Here is a 23106-nt window from a genome sequence, read left to right on the forward strand (position 1 = left end):
CATTTTCAATGAAGGAGATATTTAGTGCACTTTCACTTGTCTTGGATTAACAACCACGTAGGTTGTAACCAAGTAATTTTTTGCCTCTTATTTTTTTTAATATTGTTTATTATTTTGATTAATTAATGTTTCTGTTGGTACCCCAAGGTGGTTTTGATGTGATCAACCAAGTTAGGTTAGGTTCTGTTGGTGTTTAACCCTGTGTCTAAGTGTACAGGAGCTTAGAAGCATATGAAGTCAAGTAAAAGAGGCAACTAGCGAGAAGGACAGCACGAGAGAGAGCCAATGGGCTCGGTGCGTTCAAGGGATGAGGTGCTGTGGAAGAGTACGCTGGTGGACGAGAAGGAGGGGCGTAGCATTTTCGAGGGATGAGAAGCCGAAGTAGAATCTTGCTCGAAGGTTGGAAGTTGGATTCGGGTGAGCCCTATTCCGAAAGGCCAAGATCACCCAAGTGGAGCCGGAGCGGAAGACCCGGACTTAAGCGAGCGAAGCCGGAGCAAGAACCCGGACCAAACAAGTTAACAAGTTGTTAACTTGGGTCCGGCGCCCGGACCTTGAATCTTATCTAGATCGTGTCAAACACAATCCATTACTGCGAGGATAAAATTTTTTCCCCCTCTAAGCACTTGGAACCCTTCCAAGCACCCCGACCAAGGTTATAAATACATCCCTAGTCTTAGAAGCTAATATAGAATTGAAAAAGAGAGAAACAACACTTGTAATCGTTTACTTGTCTATTTAACTTCATGATTGTGAGCTTTGATTGTTGTAAGAGACTTCTTTGCCTGAAGGAAACCATATTGAGCTTTTCATCATCCTTGGATTAACAACGTTCCTGGTTGTAACCAAGTAAATAGTTGTCTCTTCTTTTCTCTATTTAGTTTTTATTTGTTTTATACAAGTGTTAATATTGGTAAAGCTATAAGTCGAGAAAGGATTTTTTTGTTTTTTTTTGTGCAGGCTGTTTACGCCCCTCTAGCCGGCCACCCGGGATCCAACAAGTGGTATCAGAGCGAGGTCGCTTCAGGAGGACTAACCACCGAACGAAGCATACAAGATGGTCGGACTGAACATCTACGCACCAAAATTTGAGGGGGAATTCATGAGCTGGAAGAAAAGGATGGATGTATTTTTTAAGGCAGATTTTGATTTTCTCTTGATAATGGAATTTGGTTTTGTAGCACCCAAAGGCAAAGAAAAACACCAATGGACCAAGAAGGAGCAAGCCGACTTCGTGGCAAATGACAAAGCAAAGTTTCATCTGCTATGTGTCTTATCGCCATAAGAAGTCAACCGGATCGGAGCCTACCAGTTTGCCAATGAGCTCTGGGAGAAATTCCTAGAACTACATGAAGGAACCTCAGAGGTGAAACTTGTGAGACGGGATCTGCTCAGAAACCAGATCAGCAATATTAAACTAGAAGAAGGTGAAACAATTGCACACCTTGACTCAAGGATCAAGGAGCTCATCACCGGACTCATGAATCTCGGAGGAAAGGTAAGCAACTGAGATTCGCTAAAGTACGCGCTTAATGTATTCTCTAGAAATACTGAATGAACATCATTAGTAGATGCCTATTATATATCTAAAGATCTAGAAACTAGTACTTTAGAAGAATTATTTTCAACTTTTGAAGTCCATGAAACAAGATGTGTAGATCTGAAGAAGGAGCCAAAGCACAACATTGCCTTAAAGGTAAATATGGACGAACAAGATTCAGAATCTTCTCTCGATGATGACAAAACAACATTAATGGCAAGTAGATTTAAAAAATTATTTAAATCTAACAAATTTAATAAAGTGCAAGGTACAAGAAGAAAAAGAAAAGTAAGATGCTATCACTGCAATGAAGAAATGCATGTTAAAGATAACTATCCAAAATTGAAGGACAAGGGCAAGGACAAAGAAAAGAACAAGAAGTCAGCCCGACCCAAGTATAATCTAAAAGCGATGTGGGATGACACATCTTCTAAATCAGAGATCGAAGTCATCGTCGGAATTGCGTTAGTAGAAAGTCATCAAAAAGACGAAGACGAAGCAAGCTTGTCCGAAATAAGTATCGAAAGCATCAATGAAGGGGGAGCGACATCGGAAGAAAGTTGTACTTCAAGGGGAGATTCAGATAACGGGATCGACAAGGTAAGTTATGTACGATCTCTTCCTCCTGATAAATTATTCAAATTTGTAAAGCTGTTATCAAAGAATTGTTGTATGTTAGAAAAATAAAATAAAGAATTAAAATCAATCTTAGCTACTACTTGTCGATTAGAGGACTTCGATAAAATTAAAATTGAAAATGAAAAATTATAAAAAGAAATAGAAAACTTGAAAAATCATGTATGCTCAAATAATCAAAATATTAGAAAATACAATGATTTAAATTGACACTTTAAATATTATAAGGGACAAATTAGAAAAATTTTGCAGATATATATTCCTAAGAAATTTTTAATTAACCTAGTAGGAAGGAATCTATATTGGGTTCCAAAATCATATTTGAATTGAATGTCTTTAAAATTAGGGCTTTCAGGGAGAAAATTAAATTTATAATTTCTTTAAGAGACTTTGTCTAGAAATTGATTGTTGCTCCAATAACCAAGAAGGCCTAGTACCTCGCCACAGCCTGAAAGTCAATTACTGAAATGAATATTTAATTGGCTAACTGTTAATTATTTAATTATAATTAGATACTACTTTTAATATTTGTCAAAATTCCACAAGAAATTAGTTAGATTTTTTTTTACTTATCACTCATCTATAAAAAATTTAATTATGAATTGTTTATCTCACATGATGCTTTTAAATTTTTTATAAATAGTTAAAAAATTTCCAAAGTTTTTTTTTTAAAACATTTCAAAGTTTTTTTTTAAAATTCAGAGTTTTTTTTCTTAAACTTTCATATTTTTTTAAGTAACCCTTATCATTGTTAAGTAGAATTTTTTTTGGTATCCCATTTTTAATATGATCAAAAAGAGAAGTAATAAAGATTGAATCTAGGGAGAGGATAGTATTTCAATTTTTTTATTTTTTTTGCACTTAATTTTTGTACTTACAAATTTTTAAAAATTATAACTGCTATTTGTTTACCCTAACCATCAAAAAGGAATAGATTGTTGGTACCCCAAGGTGGTTTTGATGTGATCAACAAAATCAGGTTAGGTCCTGTTGGTGTTTAACCCTGTGTCTAAGTGTGCAGGAGCTTAAGAGCACAGGAAGTTGAGCAAAAGATGTAGTTAGCGAGAAGGACGACACGGGAGAGAGCCGACGGGTTTGGTGCATTCGAGGGGCGAGCTACTGTGGAAGAGTACGCGGGCGAACGAGAAGGAGGCGCTGGCGTTTCTGAGGAACGAGAAGTTGGAGCAGAAGCTTGTTCAAAGGTCGGAAGTTGGGTTCGGGTGAGCCCTATTCTTGAAGGCCGAGATCATCCAAGTGGAGCTGGAGCCAGAGCCGGAGTGGAAGACCCAAATCTAAACGAACGGAGCTGGAGCAAGAACCCGGACGAAACAAGTTAACAAGTTGTTAACTTGGGTCTGGGCGCCTGGACCTTGAATCTTATCTGGATCACGTCATATGCGATCCTTTGAGGTGGAGATAAAGTTTTATCCCCCTCCAGACGCCCCGACTAAGGCTATAAATACATCCCTAGTCCTAGAAGCTAATATAGAACTGAAAAAGAGAGAAATAACACTTGTAATCGTTTACTTGTCTATTTAGCTTCGTGATTGTGAGTTTTGATTGCTGTAAGAGGCTTCTCCGCCCAAAGGAGACTATATTGAGCTTTTCATCATCCTTGGATTAACAACCTCCTCGGTTGTAACCAAGTAAATAGTTGTGTCTCTTCTTTTCTCTATTTAGTTTTTATTTGTTTTATACAAGTGTTAATATTGGTAAAGCTATAAGTCGAGAAAGGATTTTTTTGTTTTCTTTTTGTTTAGGCTATTCATCCCCCTCTAGCTGGTCGCCTGACATCCAACAGTTTCAGTATCCTTGCTAGATAGAAAGTAAGAGAATTATCTAACTTAAATTGTAGGCTATTCACCCATTCTCTAGCCGGTCCACGATAGTTCTATAGATTTATCTCTTAATTATTAATAAAGTTTTTTTAGCAAACAATAGATTTTCTCCTTATTTTCTTCTGGTTCTCTTCTTGTCTTCTCCTCAATTTCCCCTTCTCGTTAGCCCGTAGGATAATCCCTTGTTAGTATTAGTCCTAGTACCAATTATGAGATGATTGTAAAGGGCTCATTTTGTATCATATTTCATTATTAATAAAAGGTAAAGTTGGTTATTATATTTGTTTCAATTCAGTGCCGATTGAATAAGTATAATAATGTCCTTGGGTAGTAGGTTCTTATCTACAACATATCAATTTGTTGAATTGATAGTGAGACATTGTAGATATACATGGAACACTACTCTTAACTATACCTAGTCAAACATTAATATACAAGGACAATATTAATGCGTTGAGACTAGTATGTAGGTCAACGGATGACTTAATCTCAAAAGTCATGGATATGAGATATCAGGTTGACACATGGATATATATTAGAGAATATATACTGAATGACCTGCCATGAGAATGTTTTATGGATCGTTATATGAGTGTCATGATCATTCTCATGTGATTATTGGTATGAATAGTCCTTAGAACTGAAGTCACTACGGTTCCCTATATAAGGAGTTGTGCACTTTGGTATCAACAAATATCACCTGTAACAAGGTGGACAATAAAGTCGATCACTGGGTACGCAATGAATTATGCGGAGGGATGTGAGTGATGTAAATGAGATCTATCCTTTCCATATGACGAAAGTGATATCTGTGGGCCCCTTGATTAGTAGGACACAAGAAAGCATGACCATGATCAAATAAGTCAATATGAGATATTAAACTTATTTGATTGAGTGTGTCTACTTAGAGATCAAGAAACACAAAAATTGATAAGAGGATGACACGGTTTATGCCTCATTGATCAATCTAGGTATCAAGGATAGAGGGACCAAGTCATACAAGATAATAGCTACGGACAGGTTAGGTCGGATCTCGACTTTCTCGTCACTTGGGTAACAATGATGCCTTGCTAGATGCCACTCATTACTTATGTATCTAAATGTTGATTTGGGTACATTGCCAATGTTACGAGAACCTATTGGGTCACACAAAGAACAAGTAGATTTGGAAATGAGTTCATATGATGAATCATTGGATTAAGCCTAATCTGAATTGGACTTATTGAGTTAGACTCAATTGGATCTAATTACTGGATTAAGTCCAATTCAAACTAGACTCAAGGAGTCAATTCAAATTAATGAAATGTAATTCATTGAATTTGAAATTGTATGAGATTAATTGAGTAAGACTCGATTGAATTAGACTTGAGTTAGACTCAAGTGAATTAGACTTGAGTTAGACTCAAGTGAGGATTAATGGAGATATTCATTGAATTTCGAAATTCAATGAATCATTTCATTCAATTTTCGAAATTGAATTTAAAAGGAGTTTCAAGTGTAGTCCTTAATGGAGTGTAAATACTCATTCAGGCTCATTAATTGAATTAATGCTCATTAAGTGTTTTCATTGGATGAAAATACTTAACCATTTTTCTCTTCATTTTTTGGGTAGATCTTCATTCTCTCCTTCCTCTCTTCTCTTCTTGGCCGAAACCCCTTCTCTAGGTTGCTAGCACAACCTTAGGTGGGTTCCTTCTCCTACTTGTGAGTTTGTTCGACAAACGAAGGCAAGATTTGTTCGTGTGGATACCATAGAGGTGCTAACATGTGATCGTGCTGTGATTCAAGCTATCTGGAGTCTGTGTGCACGCACCAAAGGTATAATCTTTTTCATGCTCTTTTAGAAAACTTAGTATATTTTTCTCTCCCTTCGCATGGATCTCCTGGAGGAACTAAATGGTTTCCGCTGCGCATAAGCGTATTTAGCGCTCTAGTTCCTTACATCCTTATCTTGCTTGAAGTCACCATCCAAGGGATCATGAGCCTTGGAGTAACAATCGCTAGATTATAAACCAGGTAACCGATCATATCTTTGTCTTTTCTATTTTCCGCTGCATATCTACTTTTGTTTTGTTTCAAAAGAAAAGATAATTTTCAAACGAGCGATATTCACCCCCTCTATTACGGTTCCGGTCATACAAATGAATTTGCAAGACTAATTACTCTCAACCACATAAAATTATTATGTTAATATTAGTTTTTGTTATGTATACAATCTTGATGGAATCAATTAAATCCAATCAAAGAACCGCACCTTAGATCATTTAAGAGTTTGAATTGTTTTGTGTTGTTCTTCCATTCACCACTCCCTAATGAGTCATACAACATAATCCTAGAGCTATGGCATGACACTTTTCTAAAGTAAAAAAAAAAAAAAACAAAAAACAAAACTCACTAAGTGATGAAGCAATAATGTTCTTTACAAAATCAATATTAAGATCTCTTAATCTTTAAGTACAAAATGATAACTTTTGTCCAAGCGAATGAAACTTTATGACTGAAATTTACTCAAGTCTTTGATTTACTTTAAAGGGTAAAACCTCTAGATGGATCTTAGACTTATTCCTCGCTTATACAAGACGATAAGAATTTAAGCACAAAGAATACGAAAGTGCAATTTAGAGGAGGAAATGAGTTATCAAATTAGAGCCCAATGTCTGCATACGAGACATTATGCACACAAAATTAAGTGTAATTATGGCTAAGTGGTCGATTCTAATTAGCTTATTTTGATGTGGTTGACAAAGGAATTAAGTTAGACCTATTTTGTGATTCTAATATGTTTGACAAGCATCTAGGTAGGTGTAAAATTTTGACAGATAACTTCAGGAGTAGCGATGTCTTAATAGATGCTGAATTAGTGGCGAGATTGACAAAAATCTAAAAGGTAATGACAAATGGAAAAATCTAAGAGGTCTTGACAGACGAAAAAGACCAAGAGATTTTTTTTAGATGAAAAATTCATAGAAGTTAAAGTTGACTAAATGATTTGTAATTGAAAAGTTAAATAGGTAAAGATTGATTAGATACTCAAGTTAATTTAGTTGACTAAAAAAGGTATGATTTTCAGTTGCCTAAACAATTGAGTTCGATTAGATAATCAATTCTTCTCACAAGCAAAAAGGGGTATGACTCGAACTGACTAGGCGACCAACTGTCGGAGAGAGATTACTTTCTGTTTGAATTGAATCGGGTCTTAAGTCGACTTAAATTTGTCTTTGCAACTAATTGAGCAGGTTAGAAGAGATTAAATCAACTGATATGGAGGTCTTCACTCTTCACTCGAAAATTAGATTGCTGTTGCAACTAATTGATTTTTAAGGATGATTGATGTGGCAGGAAGTAAATAGATGGTCCAGACTGAAACAATCAATTTAGCATGTCTGGCAAAGGACTGAGAGGGAGGTGAAGACAAGTGGAATTAGTTTCAAATAGTGGACTGCTGTTGCTTCTGCTTCTGCTTCTGCTTCTGTAGCACTTTCAGTATGCTCTGGGAAGTGCAGTAAGCAATGGCCTGCACCGTCACCATCGGGTTCACCCCCAGCGCCGTCGGGAACACGCTCGTGTCCGCCACGTACAGCTTCTCCACCTCCCAAGTCTCCCCTGACTGGCTCACCGCCCCTTTCCGCTCCTCCGCCGACATCCGGCAGCTCCCCATCTGGTGCGCCGACATCACCGGCGTCCTCCCGTCCCTCAGCACCCTTTTCCGAACCTTTCGGGCAAGCCATTCCACTCCTCCTTCGACGACCCTCACCCTCTCTCCTTTCGCGTGCTGCGTCCCCACTTCCTCAGCTCCAGCCGCCGCCAGTACCCTAATCGCCGCCTCCAGCGCCACCTTCAGTTTCCCTTCGTCCTCCTCCTCCATCCCGTAACACACCCACTCTGACCCGTCCACCGTGCCGGAGCCTTTGTCCCTCACCAGCGCGAACACGTGGACCGTGCGGGAGAACCGGGCCATCCTCTCCCGGAAGTCTGCCGCCGACGCCCACGGCGTCACCGTCGCGAACATCCCCGGGTGCAGCATCGGCGTTTGCAGGAGCGTCCCGTAGCCCGACTCGTGGGATTCGGAGTACATGGTTGTCAGTATTCCTCCCTCGTAGTTTCTCTTCCCATTGTCCGGCCACTTATCCGGCGGGAAATACCCCCACGCCATCACCACCGGGTGGACGTGGAGATGCCTTCCGATGTGCGCATTTTTCAGCCCGCTCCGCTTCAGCAGACCCGGCGTGTTCAACGCGCCGCAAGCCACCACCGTCACCTCCGACTCCACCACGAATTCTTGAACGCCGCCGCCGAAGGCGAAGGCGACGGCGACGCCCTTCGCGACGCGTCGCCGCTGGTTGGGTCCTCTGTCTTTTTGGTGCATTAATATCCTCACCGCGCTGCATCCCGGGAGAATCAACCCGTTACCGGAGTCGGCCAGGTCGGCGAGCCACGTCTCCGTGGTGCTCCTCTTCTTGCCGCTCCGGCAGCCGAGGTGACACCACCCGCAGTAGTGGTCGGGCGGTGCGTTCCGCGGCACGTCAGCCGGCTCCATCCCCAGCGCTTCGCACCCTTTCCTCAGCACCATATTGTTGAAACCTTCCTCCTCGACGCCGGTCTGCACTCCCATGCGGTCGCACACGGCGTCAAGCGCGCGGTCGTAGGACTCTCTGCCGAAGAGTTCAAGGCCGAATTTATCGCACCACTCGCGCCGCACGTGCTCCGGCGTCCGAATGGAGGCCGACCAGTTGACGGCGGACCCACCGCCGACGGTGGAGCCGGCGAGGAACAGAGTCGTCAAGTCCCAATTGGGGAGGATGCCGCCACACTCGTACATGTGGCTCAGCGCGTCTCCTTCGAGGAGAGACAGGTCGCTCCTCGGGAAATAAGAACCCTTCTCGATGACGATGACCTTGTGGCCGGCCTTGGCGAGGACGCCGGCGACGACGCTCCCACCGCAACCGGAGCCGATCACTACGACGTCGCAGGCAACGGTGAGGAACGAGGAGGTGGTGGCGCGGAATCCAGCACTTCGGATGGTTTGCAAGATTGCGTCCCTCGGCATGTCCATCCGGAGCAGAGCGCCATGGAGCGGCGCGCGTTGAGTGCTGTAGACGCTTACGTCAGGGTCCGGGCCACAATAATCCATCGCTTTCCACGCTACATTGGTCTTGTCTTCCTTCAACTGCTTCCTCGCACGCAACTTTCTTCTCAAATTCATTTTTGATCTCCAAACAAATCTTAATCAAACGATAAAATGATCAGGATTCGACCTGAGTGAAGTAAACGAAGGCGATGAGATACTTGAAGGTGCGGAAGAGCATCCTGAAAATGAAAAACGAGCTGAGTGACCACGCAAGAAGGACCTCCTCCCGCTTCCCCCTCTCGACACCGGCGAAGCTGCTGAAGAAGGGGAACTCCGGCGACAAGCTCCGACGTCCGCACAGCGCGAAGGTGCCGTACCACGTCGACAGGAGCCACAAGGCGAAGCGCAGCAGCCACATCAACGGGTGCCTGATTCCGCCGGACAACAATCCCCCAACCTACGATCGTCAAATCATCAACCAACGTTCGAATTGCGGCGACAACCAATTGATCAATGACAGCTTAATTATATTACGACAGCAGGCGTCCCGGCCATGGAGGCTGAGGTGGCGTAGAACTCGACGAGCCCTTCGTCGTCGACGCGGGGAAGCTGCACGGAGGGGAGCAAGGTGTCGCAAACTGCCGTCAGCGCCTCCATCTCTCGCCGCGTGAGCAGGTTCGGGTGCTGCTTCGCCGCCGGCGCCATCTCCATCCTCACTTCCGATGCATCGCCGCGGATGGCGAACGTGCGAATATAAAGCCAAGGATCGCGATTCTGAGAGCAAGGAGGAGTTAATGATTGCACGACGGACCCAATTGCGAATCAACAGGAGCAACATCAATGCAGTTCCAGTTTTAGTCAATTGGGCGGGTGCAACCGCCGCGTTGAATGCGTCCTGCTTTCCCGGGTGCGGCAAGCGAATTAACCATCGCCGAGGAGGTGGTCCATGTGAAAGTGGACGAGGGTTGACGAAGGCGGCGCGGCGCCTCCACCATTGTCACACTCGATGTGGAGAGTTAAACCGAGTCTGACGGACTCGAACACGAAGATTAAGGCTACGTTTATTTGGAAGGATGGTGGGTGACCGCCCATGTGCTAATAGTAAGACATTTAAAGTCCAACATACGTAGGCATTTCAAAAACCATCGTTTCCACTGTTGAATAGTAAAACATTCAAATAATTCCATCGAATCTAATTGTAGACTAGCAATTGCGAAAATAAAATTAATGCAAACTATAAATTCTGACATGTGTCGAGATTCAATGTCATCCATTAATGTCGCTAGCACTACTTATAGTTAGAAAACCAACCTGGGACTTAATCTTCCGTATGAAATATATAGAAGGATGACTATTGTATCTCCTCTCCAAATGATAAAAAGAAGAATTGTACACAATGATCCTACGGTGATCACAATCCATATATATATATATAACTTTAAAATTTAATTCCCTTATCAGCTCATTATAAATAATAATAAAATGAATTAACGAATTTCTATACATAACATCTACATCCAATAAATCAAACTCATAAAAAACATATCATCACATTTATTGACTTTGTCCATCATGACAATATTGCATGTTACGACCTCAACATGTAAGCCCATCTTATGGAGAAATAATATTCAAGAATCTTCTACTTAGGATACTTATAATTTCGTATGTAACACAATTAATTTCTTAGTTGAGCTCAATACTAATTTTTTTAGTTGAATATCTTCTTATAATAATCTGGTGCATTGACTTAATTAGTACCAGACTAAAGTGATCTTGTTATTGCACTAATAACAAGCCCAAATAGTAATTATAAGACCATTATCTTTAATGACATGAATTTGATATGAGTATGTAGCATGAGAATTGCATAAAATGTAATATATACATGTCTATTCTCAACCTCTTTATGACTCCAACGAGTTTAAATCATGTTTACAAATACCTTATGTAAAACTATAACAGTAAATCATGATTTATCTTTATGACTTCAATAAGTTCATATCATATTTACAAACATCATATGCTAAACTAGCATTATAAATCATGATATCTTTATTTTAGAGTGTTAAAATAAAATACACATGTATTTGTAAACCTTAATATGTACAATAACCAGAATATACATGTGTTCATCAAACTAGAGCAAAAATATCAAATATCGACTCTCAAGTACATCATCTAAAATAAAAAGTCCCATATTCTCCACATACTCATGAAATACCTTGGGTTGCAATCCCTTAGTGAGTAGATCTATTAACATGTAATCAATGCTAATATGCTTTATTGTTATTTGACCACTCTGAACTATTTATTTAACTACTAAAAATTTGATATTGATGTACTTAGACTTTGAAGAGTTGTGGTTGTTCTTTGAATGCAACTCATGACTTTTTATCACAATTGATATATAATGGTCTATCAATGTCATTGACTATCTATAATTGTGATGAAGTTTTGCAACCATATTCCTTGATTGAATGCCTCATACTTTGCTATGAATCATGCTTCTATGGTGGAAGTAGCTATAAGTGTTGTTTGATGCTTTTCCTTGATATAACTCCTCCAACCATCATAAAGTTGGCAAAAGGCAATTGGGCTCGCCCCCAGCTCTCCTACCACCCGTCTTAGGACCAACACGGAGGAGGTAAATTACGAGTGACTACTAGCCCTTGAAATAGTGATTGACGCATGAGGAGACATTTACCTTAGCTATGTCGAGATTTGAACCATCATAAAGACATAACATGTAGTGGATCTCCTACTCACTATAAAGAAGGTGTTTTTAAAAGTGGTTTTAAGACCGCTCTTGAAAATTAAGCAACGAAATCAGTTTGAATTAAACCGTTTCTATTATCTTACTTTTTCAGAATGATTTTGTAGGTGCTCTTGTTAAATAGCTTTAGTACTGATTTGAATAAATTGATGCTGTAAAACATTCTTAATGATACAACTATTAGAAGCAATCTTAAAATTACTGATATTGGAAACTTTTAACAACGATTCTCTGTCAAATGTTGCTACTAATAGTTTCTATTACTATAACTTCTAAAAAAAATTATCAAACCATTTATACTGAATACTTTGAACATCATTTAGTGTAAAGTACTATTATAAATCACTTCTATTGCTCTATTATTTCAGAATTAGTTTTCAAACTATACCTATTGCACAATTTTAGCCCCGATTTACATAAACCACTACTGTAATCACTCATAATGATACAACTATTAGAACTAATCTTGAAACTATTGATAATTGATACTTTTAATAGCGATTTTGTATCAAACGTTGTCGCTAATTGCTCTTAATGATATAACTATTAGAAATAATCTTGAAAGTACTAATAATGAATACTTTTAGTAGTGATTCTGTATCAAACGATGCTACTAACCGCTTCTATTGCTCTAACTTCTAGAAATAGTTTTCAAACCTCTCATATTGAATTTTTTTTACAGCATTTTGTGTAAAGTGCTACTATAAACCACTTCTATTGCTTTAATATTTTAGAATTGATTTTTAAAGTATATCTACTGCATAGTTTTAGCGCCGATTTGCATAAACCTCTACTGTAAACAGCTCTTAATAATACAACTATTAAAAATAATCTTGAAACTACTAATATAGGGTACTTTTAGTAGTAGTTCTGTGTCAAACGTTTCTACTAACTGTTTTTATTGTTCTAACTTCTAGGAGTAGTTTTCAAATCGGTACTTATGTCGGTATTTCCTAGGCTTAGATCTTCACCACTAGACATGATGCCTTTCTCTGTTTTTCATCATATATAGGTCATTCCAAGCGAACTTGCCTCAGACTCTTAGAAAAAATTAACAAAGTGGTGCATTATCATCAACAAACTCGATTTCCCTCTCAAGGGCACTCGTAGATCTCCTGTCAAGTGTCCTTATCCTTGTGAGCCTTAGGACAGACGATAATTTTCTGATTTTTAATTCTGAATTACTTGTAGGAATTAAAAGACAAATATGACCTACTCCAACAATATGACTTCCTTTACTCTTACTTTTGATAGCCCATCATTTGTTTATCGAACTTTGTTTGATTTAAGAATTGTTTGTTTAGACAATTTATATATGTGATTAATATTATGCATTCTATCCGTCTTTTTCTTTTTTAAAGAATATTAATTGTCAAATTAGTACAAATTATCTCCCAAGTTAATTAGTCCACTCCTGCAATTTCTCCTCATCCCATTGATCGTTAAAGCTAGAAGAAACACAAATATGGAAGGAGGCTTATTAAATTGTAGTTAACATATCTAAATATTAATAAAGGTCAAAATCAATTTACCCCTTAAAATATTATAGATTTTAACAATCTAAGTTTCTAGATATCCTTAGAAAAATTTATTACGATAAATAATTTAATTGCGAGTTGATTTATAAACTAGTTGTTGATTTTCAAATTAACTTAAAATTTTAAAATCAAAACTACTGCTATAAATTAGTAGCTACCTTCAGTTGAAAATTATTGTAATGTAATTTTATGTTGAAAAATTATTTTGATAAAAAAATTTAATTGTGAAATGTTTTGTATTTTAAATTTTCAAAAAGTTTTAAAAGGATATCAATAATATGACGTTGAATTGCTGATTAAGCTCTAAAATAATCAATCTATCTATGCAGTAATCACTCATTGGATAAAACAAGGGTAACAAATCACAAGTAGCATGCTCCGACTTTGATATTGTTTACCACCATTCAATTAGAGTTGATCCAATGGTTGACAATTACTATCCCCTCTGTCCCGCTCAATCTCGCTAAAATAGACAATCTCAATCTCCAAACCCTAATCTCTCACTATTTCTTCCACAGTCGTGAAATGCCCAAGATGAAGCAGATGACACGAAAGTCTACCAGTAGCAAGGCATTGAGGAAGCAGTAAACAGCAAAGGCCCTGAGGAAGTTGGCCTCCACGATTGCCGGCGTGAAGAAGCCCAACCACTTCTGTTTGGGCACAATGTCACCAAAGGAGATTCGGAAGTACTAGAAGAGCATGGAGTTCTGATCTAGAAGTTGCCGTTCTAGCGCTTGGTGCATGAGATCGTGCAAGACTTTAAGACTGACGTTTGTTTCTAGAGCGCCGTCACCGCCGTCGCTACCATCGCCGCAGTCACCTTCTTATAGGAGGCTACGGAGGCCTACTTGGCTGGACTCTTTGAGGACAACAACCTCTGTGCGATCCACACCAAGAGGGTGACCATCATGGATCCGTGGTGAGAGGGCTTTAGATCCAGTGAGTAAAGCAATAAGTTATAGGCTGCTTCAATTCTTATGCAATGCTTCAATTAACAATCCAATCATGCTAAAGAGAAATGATACAAACAAAAAACATCACAATTCTCTGAATGATAAATAATGCAATATCTTTGTTGCAACTCTTAATTCTAAAATGGCATATGACTGGCTTTCATTTGGTTTATGAATGGTTTAAAATGGATTTATATTAACAACTTAAAGAGCGATCATAAATAGCTCCAAATTGCTCCACGGGGTTATCCGAAGTGGTTGGGGCGTAGAAGTTTGTCCAATGAGAACGTGGGTTCGAATCGCGACGGCAACAAGGACGTAAATCCCTTATCCCCGTGTCCCTCAGCCCACTGCGCCCTTAACCCCTTCGGCTACCGTGATTAACCCCTCTCGTGATCGCCTTGGGCAAGGTCCACGGGGGCGCTGGGGACGAGCGTTATCACCTTTTTTCCAATAAATAACTCCAAATTTACAGTTTCATCAATAGTTTCAAAGTGCTTCTAAAACCATTACTTTCAAGAAGGGTTGGGAATTGCTCCAATATGCTTGGCATCAGGAATGGTTCAAAACTATTTTATACCCAACAACTTCAAAAGCGGTTCACAATTGCTCTTAAATTCCTAACTTCAGAAGTGATTTGAAACCACTTGAATATCCATGGTCTGTAGGAGCAGCTGAAAACTATTTTTACACCAAATGGGTTCTAGAGCGGTTTGAATCGCTCCTAAATTTCTAGCTTTAACAATGTTTTGAAAAACTCCTATACCCATGCTATTTAGGAGCGGTTTAAAATTATTCTTACACCTGAAAGGTTTCAGAGTGGTTTGAACTGATCCTAAATTTATAGCTACAAAAGAGGTTTGAAACCATTGTTATATACATAATGTGTAAGATTGGTTTCAAACCGTACCTACAAAGAATAATAGGAGTAGTTTTCCAACTTTTATCAATGGTTATGAAAACCCTATAGGATATAGGGATGGCAACAAGAGGAGTGATTTTGTAACCGATGGTACAAGTGTATAAGTGGTTGAAAACCGTTCTTGAAAGTAAAAAAAATCACTACTATATGAGCATTTTTTTGTTGTGACCATCTAGTATCCAACAAAGTCAGAGTCTAAATATCTAATTACCTCTAAGTGATTAAGCCTCTAATATGTGAGCATACTTTTTTTTTGTTCTTTACAAATATCACATAACCGTCTTTAAGACTTTCTAGTGATCTAAACCGGTAAGATATGGCAAATCATAATAACCTTATTGGACTTTTCAGGAATTTTTAGAAATTTTCTGGAATTTAAACGGAGTCCGTATGACTCATTTTGAGGGATGAATCGATGAGGCTAGTTGGAGGCCTGTTTGGAATACCTAAATTAAGTGGGAATTGATTATGATTGAACTTAGGTTTTAATTTGGTTAACCTAGGTTAATGCTATAGCAACCTAGCTTTAAAAATGCTGAAACCCCTTCTTTCCCTCGATTCTTTCCTTCTCCTCTGTTCATTGCATCTCGAGCCTCATCAGCGATCGACGATCTTTCTCTTCCCCTCTCGGCATCGTCGACACAGAGCACACCGAAGCTTCGAGGAGGAAAGCTACTGATTCTTCTCCTCTCTCCTTCTCTCTTGATTTCTCTCTCGTGGACAATCCAATGCACCCGACATCGACGGAGGGCGACTTCTTTTTGACGATCTCGTTCTCTCCGCGTCGCTTGAGGATCGTCGATGGATTCTTGAAGGTACTATCGTTGTCCGAACCTTTTTCTAGTGGAGCGATCACCTTCTCTATCAGTTCTTGCGCGCGCCCGAGGAGATCCGATCTAGGGCTCAATGAGGGGCCTTGATCCACGTCGTCTCCAGTCGATTGACCTTCTCATTCATCCTCTTCAATCTGTTGCAGGAGAGTGATCGGTTGCTCCACATCTGCTGGACTAGATCAAGCGACGACATCTTGAAGCGACCGATCTAGGAAGGCATCGGATCAAGGTATTGGTGGATTTCCCTTGTTGCTGATCACTACTACTCCATTTCTTGAAGCTGTGGAGGTCTCAGAGTAGACGTGAGGGTCTGTTGAGGTAAGTTTGTACTATTGGTTAGGGTTTCAACAATTCTTTTACTGTATAATTAGTTTTCTGGATTGATTCTTGGAAGGTTGTGGTATAGTTACGTTGTTCTTTGTAGCTTCCGGACAGTGGGTGTAGGGTTGTGAGGTACTAGATTGGCTGCCCTATCTCCAGGTGAGTGTATTCTAGTGATGTACTTCTGATTTTCTCATTAGTATGTTACTAAATTAGGTTTTCTAATAGGATTTTTAGGGTTGCATTGTTCTAGGTAACCATGGTTAGCTATTACCTTAGAGTAGTTATTTATTTGTAGGTGATTCATCTATTTTTAGTGTGTGTGTGTATATATATATATATATATATATATTACATAAATTGTATATATATACATTACATAAATTGTATATGTAACACAGGACCTTAATCGGAGATGAGCCACGTGATGTGAGTGGTTCTGTTGATACGAGATATATCGAAGCGGGTACGTCCTGCTTTGTCTCTTTAGTACATTGATCTTAGTGCATGAGCTATATATTCAGATAGTTATTGTGCTTATCTTGACTCCACTCATATTTTTCTTGTGCTTGATGCTTATCCACTCGATCTTTGAGCTACTTGTTTCTATATCTATATAGTCTCTTGTTGCTATTTATAATATTTAGCAGATACTAGATACCATGTTTACTTGTTTTGGCTACTTTATTCATGTATCTTATTAAGCATGCGGGCTTTATGTAGCATACCTGATTTCTGTTTATATATATATGATGACTGTTGCATTTTACGCATCATGTCATTTCATGCATGCCGGCAACCATGTTGTTGGCGCTAATCGAAATTCCGTTCTATTTCCCCTGTACAAAAATTTGTACAAACACAGAACTTTTCTTAGCAACCCATGTGCTTTTCAGAAGTTAAACTTGGATTGCAAACGAAACTTAATATTATTAATCCAAGTTCAACCCATGTGTTCATCAGAAGTTAAACCATATTACAGAAGTTGATTAAATATCTATTTCAAGGATTGACTTTCAGGTCATTGGTGAGGCACTTGACCTTCTTGGGTATGAGATCATCCACCACTTCCTAGTCAAAGTCTTTCAAAGAAATTAAATATTTAAACTCCTTACAGTAAACTCTAGGTTAAACTACAGATACCTCAATCAAAACACAAGATCGCTAGCATCTTGTGTTGGGAAAAGGAAAAATAAACTAGTACATAGCGGAAACAATTAAGTAGTTATACCTTTCTTTATAGCTTAAAGACCTCTTGATCTTCTGCTGTATTCCTCTCATTCTCTTAGATGTTGTGTGGGCGATGATCTACCAAGACGCAAAGACGACCCAAGTCCTTCTTTCTTCCAAAACTTTCGGCCACTAAGGGATCAAAGCTAGGAACACCACCTCTTGTTTTTCTTTCTTCCTTGCAAACCGCCGGCCACAAGATGGTTGAAGCCTTTTGATGCCGCCGGACTTAGGTGAGAAAGCAAGAGGAGAATAAGAATATGAGGGGGCCGACCACTGTTAGAGTGTATACTAAAAATCTAATTTTTTGTAAACATTTATTTTGAAATAAAGAATCACATTGGTCAAATGTCTACATTTGTATGCTAAGTGTAGTTGTTCAATTAATTTGTATTGTAGATAACATGGTGTGTGGTGTCACACACAAAAGATCATGTTATCAATTCCTTATAAATTATAAACAGTAGCTCACGACTAAGATGAAAAGGAACAAACCATTGGAATAGTCGTAGTATAATTTGGTATTAGTTTATCTTAACTATAAAATTACACTAGTACACTCTAAGTTTATTGAACAGGACTATTTAAGGTAAGTTCTTTTTATACTGACTAAATAAAAGAACAAGACCTTTGTTATTATGGAAGTGTGCGCTCTTAATCCTGATATAATAACAAACATATATATCTAGTATTTATTTCTTTGACTTATCAATGAGTGAGATTTAGTTTGATAAATCAAGAGGTTCGATAGGTTGGGAAATGATATTATTTATAGTGTGTGTTGTTGATTATAGAAAGAAACTATGCCCTAGTAATCTAGGTTGATAATGTCCCCAAGAGGAGCTCATAAGGATTGTCATGTAAACCCTGCAGGTAGACTTAGTCCGACATGATGATAAGGTTGAGTGGTACTACTCTTGGAGCTAGATATTAATTAAGTGAGTTGTCAGTAACTCATTTAATTAGTGGACATTCGATATCTTAAACACAGGGAGATTAACACACTCATGATAAGAAGGAGCTCAAAATATAATTTGAGATTGGTCCGGTAGTTCAATAATAGCTCTTTAGTGGTATGAGTTATATTGATGAACTTGAGTTAGGTGTTCGGGGCGAACACGGGAAGCTCAAGTTCATCGGGAGACCATAACCAATTTCTCCTCTCGGTCGCTATTGTAGCCTCTTATATATAGCCTTATATCCACCCAAAGCCTAGCCTCTTAGCCCATGCTAGGGGCCGACCCCTATCCTTGCTTAGAGCCCAAGCAAGGGGCCGACCAAGCCAATCTTGGTGCTTGAGCTAGGGCCGGCCAAGCCTTGCTTGGTGCCCAAGCAAGGGGCCGACCAAGTGTGAAAAGGGAAGAGGGATTTTATTAAAAATAAAATTTTGTTAAAATCTTTCCTTTTTTGTTTTCATCCACATGATTTTACAAGAGAGTTTTAAATTTTAAAATCTTTCCTTTTATAGTTTTTCTACAAAGGATTAAAAGAGAGATTAGATATCTGTCCTTATTTGTAGTTATCTATAATGTGAAAGAAATATTTTAATTTTTTGACAAAACTTTCCTTTTTTAATCATGATATAAAAAGAGTTTTATTTTTTATCTCTTATCTCTTATAAATATCCATAAAAGGATTTAAATGAGAGAGATTTTAATTTATAAAACGTTTCTTTTATAGCCAACCACAAAATGGATTTATAAAAGAGAGATTTTAATTTTTGTTTAAAATCTTTCCTTGTTTGGTTTGACATGAGGTGGCCGGCCAATATAAAGGAATAAAAGGAAGTTTTATTTTTGTAAAACTTTCCCTTTTTGGATTCACCAAGGATTATAAAAGAGGAGGGGAGGGTGCCTTCATGGGACACACAACCTATTCTATTGTTCCTCTCCTCCATCTTTGGTGGCTGACCCTACCTCTTCTCCTTCTCTTCTTCATTGTGGCCGGCGACATCTTCCTTGGTTTAGCACTTGGTTGTCGGTAGCTAGGAGGTGAAGAAGTAGAGGAAGGAGACATTGTTTTCTAGCATCCCTTGGAGCATTGTGGTGGTGGCCAAAACTTGGAAGCAAGGAGGGCTTTGGTGGTTTTCTTTTTGGTAGATCGTCATCCACACGACGTCCAAGAAAAGAAGAAGAATACAATAGAAGATCAAGAGATTGTTGCTTACAAAGAAAGGTATTACTAGTTGTTTTATTCCGCATCATACTAGTTTTCTTTGTATGAATTTTGAAATACCAAACACAAGAGGCTTACGATTCTAGGTTATCAAATTTATGTTTTCGATTTTGTGTTTCTTTCGTTTTTTGAACTTGTGATTCGGTTGTTCCTTTTGGTTAAACCTAGGGTTACTATAAGGAAATTAAATATTAAATTTCATTAAAAGGCTTTGTCTAGGAAGTGGTGGATGCTCCCATACCCAAGAAGGCCTAGTGCCTCTCCATGTTTAACCTGGAAGCCAATCTCTGAAATTAATATTTAATTGAACTTGTAACATGGGTGAATTTGGATCAATAATGTTAAACATCGTTTACGATGCAAGTCTAAACCACTAAGAACAGATAAATTGAATTTGGAATCAATAATGTTAAGTTCTTTTTGCGATTCCAAATTTAATTTCTAAAGAACACAATAGGTTGTTAGGAAAGGTTCAGGACTTGTACAAAATTTTTGTACAGGGGAACCGGTACGATATTCCGAGTAGCAACCAACAATTGGTATCAGAGCTAGGGTTTACCTCTGTGTGTTTGGTTTTCAGTTTAATTATGCACATGTCATGCATAATTTAGGCAGGATAATTGTAGGATGAGCTAACTCTGTGGTTGCAGACTCCAACTATTATGACTTATAGATATTGTGTGTGATTGGACCCTTAGACATGTAAAGGGTATTTTATGTGTGTGCATGATTGTATGTATTAAATACAGCAGGAGCTGTATTAGTTTTAGGATTTTACATTTTTGTTTCGATCTAGATTACATGTACATTCCTTTGTGGAATATAGGATCAATATATGTAAAATTCTATTTTTGTTGAGGATTGTATCCTTGTGAGGCGTGGTACTATTTGTGGACCAGAGGCGCAGCGGAAAAAGAAGCAAGATAGATGCAGCAACTAGACCCGATTGTGGTGGCTAAAGATGACAGCAGCTAGGGTTAGCAGTACACGGAGGACAGTAATGGAAGAAGGCATAATAGTTGGAAAATTAATTTTCATATTTATTGCTTTTATTTATTGTGATGTGTGTGATGTATGCTTGCATGGTTAAAATTCCTCACCTTAAATAACTAAGTGGGAGAGAGATTAGTAAATAAATTCCACGGTCTCCATTACTGGTTTGTAAGTGATGCAACAAACTTGCGTGTTGGCTCTGAGTGTCTCCCTCCACAACGGATGAGTTTGTTTACGGATCACTAGGTCAAACTTCCCTTATGGATGATTATAAGAAATTATTTAGGAGCGTGTAATCTTCTCCAACTGAAGGGGCATAATCCTATTTAATGGACTAAGTATCAAGTAATGGTATACACTTAGACACATTTAATAGTATCCTCCTAACAGAGTCACTGCTATTATTTGTGTGACCACAGGGATACCAACTATTAATTTTATTTGTCATAAAGTTAGAATGACAAGATAATAAAATTGATGGGTAAAACCTCCTCTTACAAATGTTGAATTTGTATACGTCCACACTAACGTGACATGCAAAATTCACGGTGTTTTGAGGTGTTGGTAAATTTAAATAGTATTGTTTGAGGAATCAATATTATTCTAAATTTAGAGTCTTGACCAAAAGTTTATTTTGTGATTCTTAGGATGACTTTCAACCCACTGGCTATTATACTGAAAGAGAACAAACTTACTGGTCCTAACTACATAGATTGGAAAAGAAACCTGAACATTGTCCTAACTGCTGAAGGCTATAAGTTTGTACTGTTATAGACCTGCCCTGATACACCTAATAGTGATTATAGTGAAGAGAAGATTGAGTATAATAAAAATGGGTAAAAGCAGATGAGATGGCGCGGTGTTACATTTTGGCTTCAATGTCAAATGTACTGGAACATCAGCATCAGGACTTACCAACTGCTTATGATATGATAAATAATCTCAAAGAACTCTTTAGACACCAGAATCGAGCTGCTAGGCAAGAGACAATGAGAAAATTAATGACAGTCACCATGTCAGAGGGGACACCCGTAAGGGATCATATCCTAAAGATGGTGACTTATTTGAACGAAATACAGATCCTTAGAGCTGAAATCGATGGGGAAACCCAGATCGATATTATTCTCCAATCACTACCCAGAAGTTTTGAGCAATTCCGCCTGAACTATAACATGAATAAAAGGGCTTATATGTTAGCGGAACTTCTGATAGAACTCCAGGTAGTAGAAGGTATATTTCGTCATAGTTCTCAGATTCATTTTGTTGAAAATGTTTCTACTTCTAAGTCGAAAGGCAAGAAGAAGAATAAGAAACAAGTTGGCTCGACAAAGAAAGTGAAACAATCTATAGGTACTGGAGTTAAAGCAGGAATGAAGAAACCGAAGGGTAAGTGCTTCATTTGCAAGCAGTCGGGACATTGGAAGGCGGGCTGCCCTCATATGAGAGAGAACAATAAAGGTATATCTTATTCTCTAGTAGTTGAAACATGTTTAGCGGTGTTATCTACCAACACCTGGTGTGTAGATACAGGAGCCACTGATCATGTCTACAATACATTGCAGGGGTTCTAGGAAACCCGGTGACTATATGAGGGAGAGATAACAATCTACATGGGCAATGCTATGAAAGTGGCGGCTGTTGCAGTGGGAGACGTCTACTTATCATTTGATAGCAATAGAAGTTTGGTTTTGAGAAATTGTCTTTATGTACCAACTTTTAAAAATAATTTAATTTCAGTTTCTAAACTGTTTATGGATGGATATTCTGTTTCTTTTGATGACAAAGTAGTTATCAAGAAGAATAGGATTATTATATATTCTGGTACATTAGTAGATAATTTGTATACTCTAAATCCAATAACTCCCATAAAGCAACAAATGAAAATTAATAGCACATCTTCCAATTCTAATAAGAGAAAGGAACCTTCACAAATGAACCAAACATATCTTTGGCATCTATGCCTTGGTCATATTAACTTGAGTAGGATTCAAAGGCTTATAACCGATGAATTCTTGGGTCCATTAGTGTTGGAAAACTTTCCAACTTGCAAATCTTGCTTGGAAGGTAAAATGACCAAGAGACCTTTTAAGGCCAAGGGGTATAGAGCCAAAAATGTGTTAGAATTGGTTCATTCTGATTTATGTGGTCCTATGTCTATCCAGGTAAGAGGTGGTTTCGAATATTTTATCACTTTTATAGATGAATATTCGAGATATGAGTATATTTACTTGATGCACCGCAAGTCTGAATGCTTTGATAAGTTCAAAGAGTACAAGGCTGATG

General features: G+C 38.5%; 1 protein-coding gene across 1 annotated transcript; it reads right to left on the reverse strand.

Annotated features, from left to right (window-relative positions):
- Positions 1-7250: 7250 nt before the first annotated feature.
- Positions 7251-9814, reverse strand: LOC121969856 (long-chain-alcohol oxidase FAO4A-like). The gene is made up of 3 exons (XM_042520133.1): positions 9617-9814; positions 9270-9539; positions 7251-9181 (listed from the first exon to the last, which is right to left on the reverse strand). Exons 1-3 carry the CDS (start codon positions 9791-9793, stop codon positions 7442-7444), a joined length of 2187 nt encoding a protein of 728 aa, XP_042376067.1. The 5' UTR covers positions 9794-9814; the 3' UTR covers positions 7251-7441.
- Between the last annotated feature and the right edge of the window lie 13292 nt (positions 9815-23106).

This window comes from Zingiber officinale, chromosome 4A (assembly GCF_018446385.1).
Source record: "Zingiber officinale cultivar Zhangliang chromosome 4A, Zo_v1.1, whole genome shotgun sequence".
NCBI classification, from domain to species: domain Eukaryota; kingdom Viridiplantae; phylum Streptophyta; class Magnoliopsida; order Zingiberales; family Zingiberaceae; genus Zingiber; species Zingiber officinale.

Bases quoted from the DNA above. Each gene is read 5' to 3' on its own strand.
- LOC121969856 (XM_042520133.1), bottom strand. From the start codon at position 9,793: ATGGAGATGGCGCCGGCGGCGAAGCAGCACCCGAACCTGCTCACGCGG. The intron at 9,540-9,616 runs GTAATATAATTA...TGACGATCGTAG, and splicing joins TGGCCGGGACGCCTGCTGTC to GTTGGGGGATTGTTGTCCGG. The intron at 9,182-9,269 runs GTCGAATCCTGA...GCGAGGAAGCAG, and splicing joins CCTTCGTTTACTTCACTCAG to TTGAAGGAAGACAAGACCAA.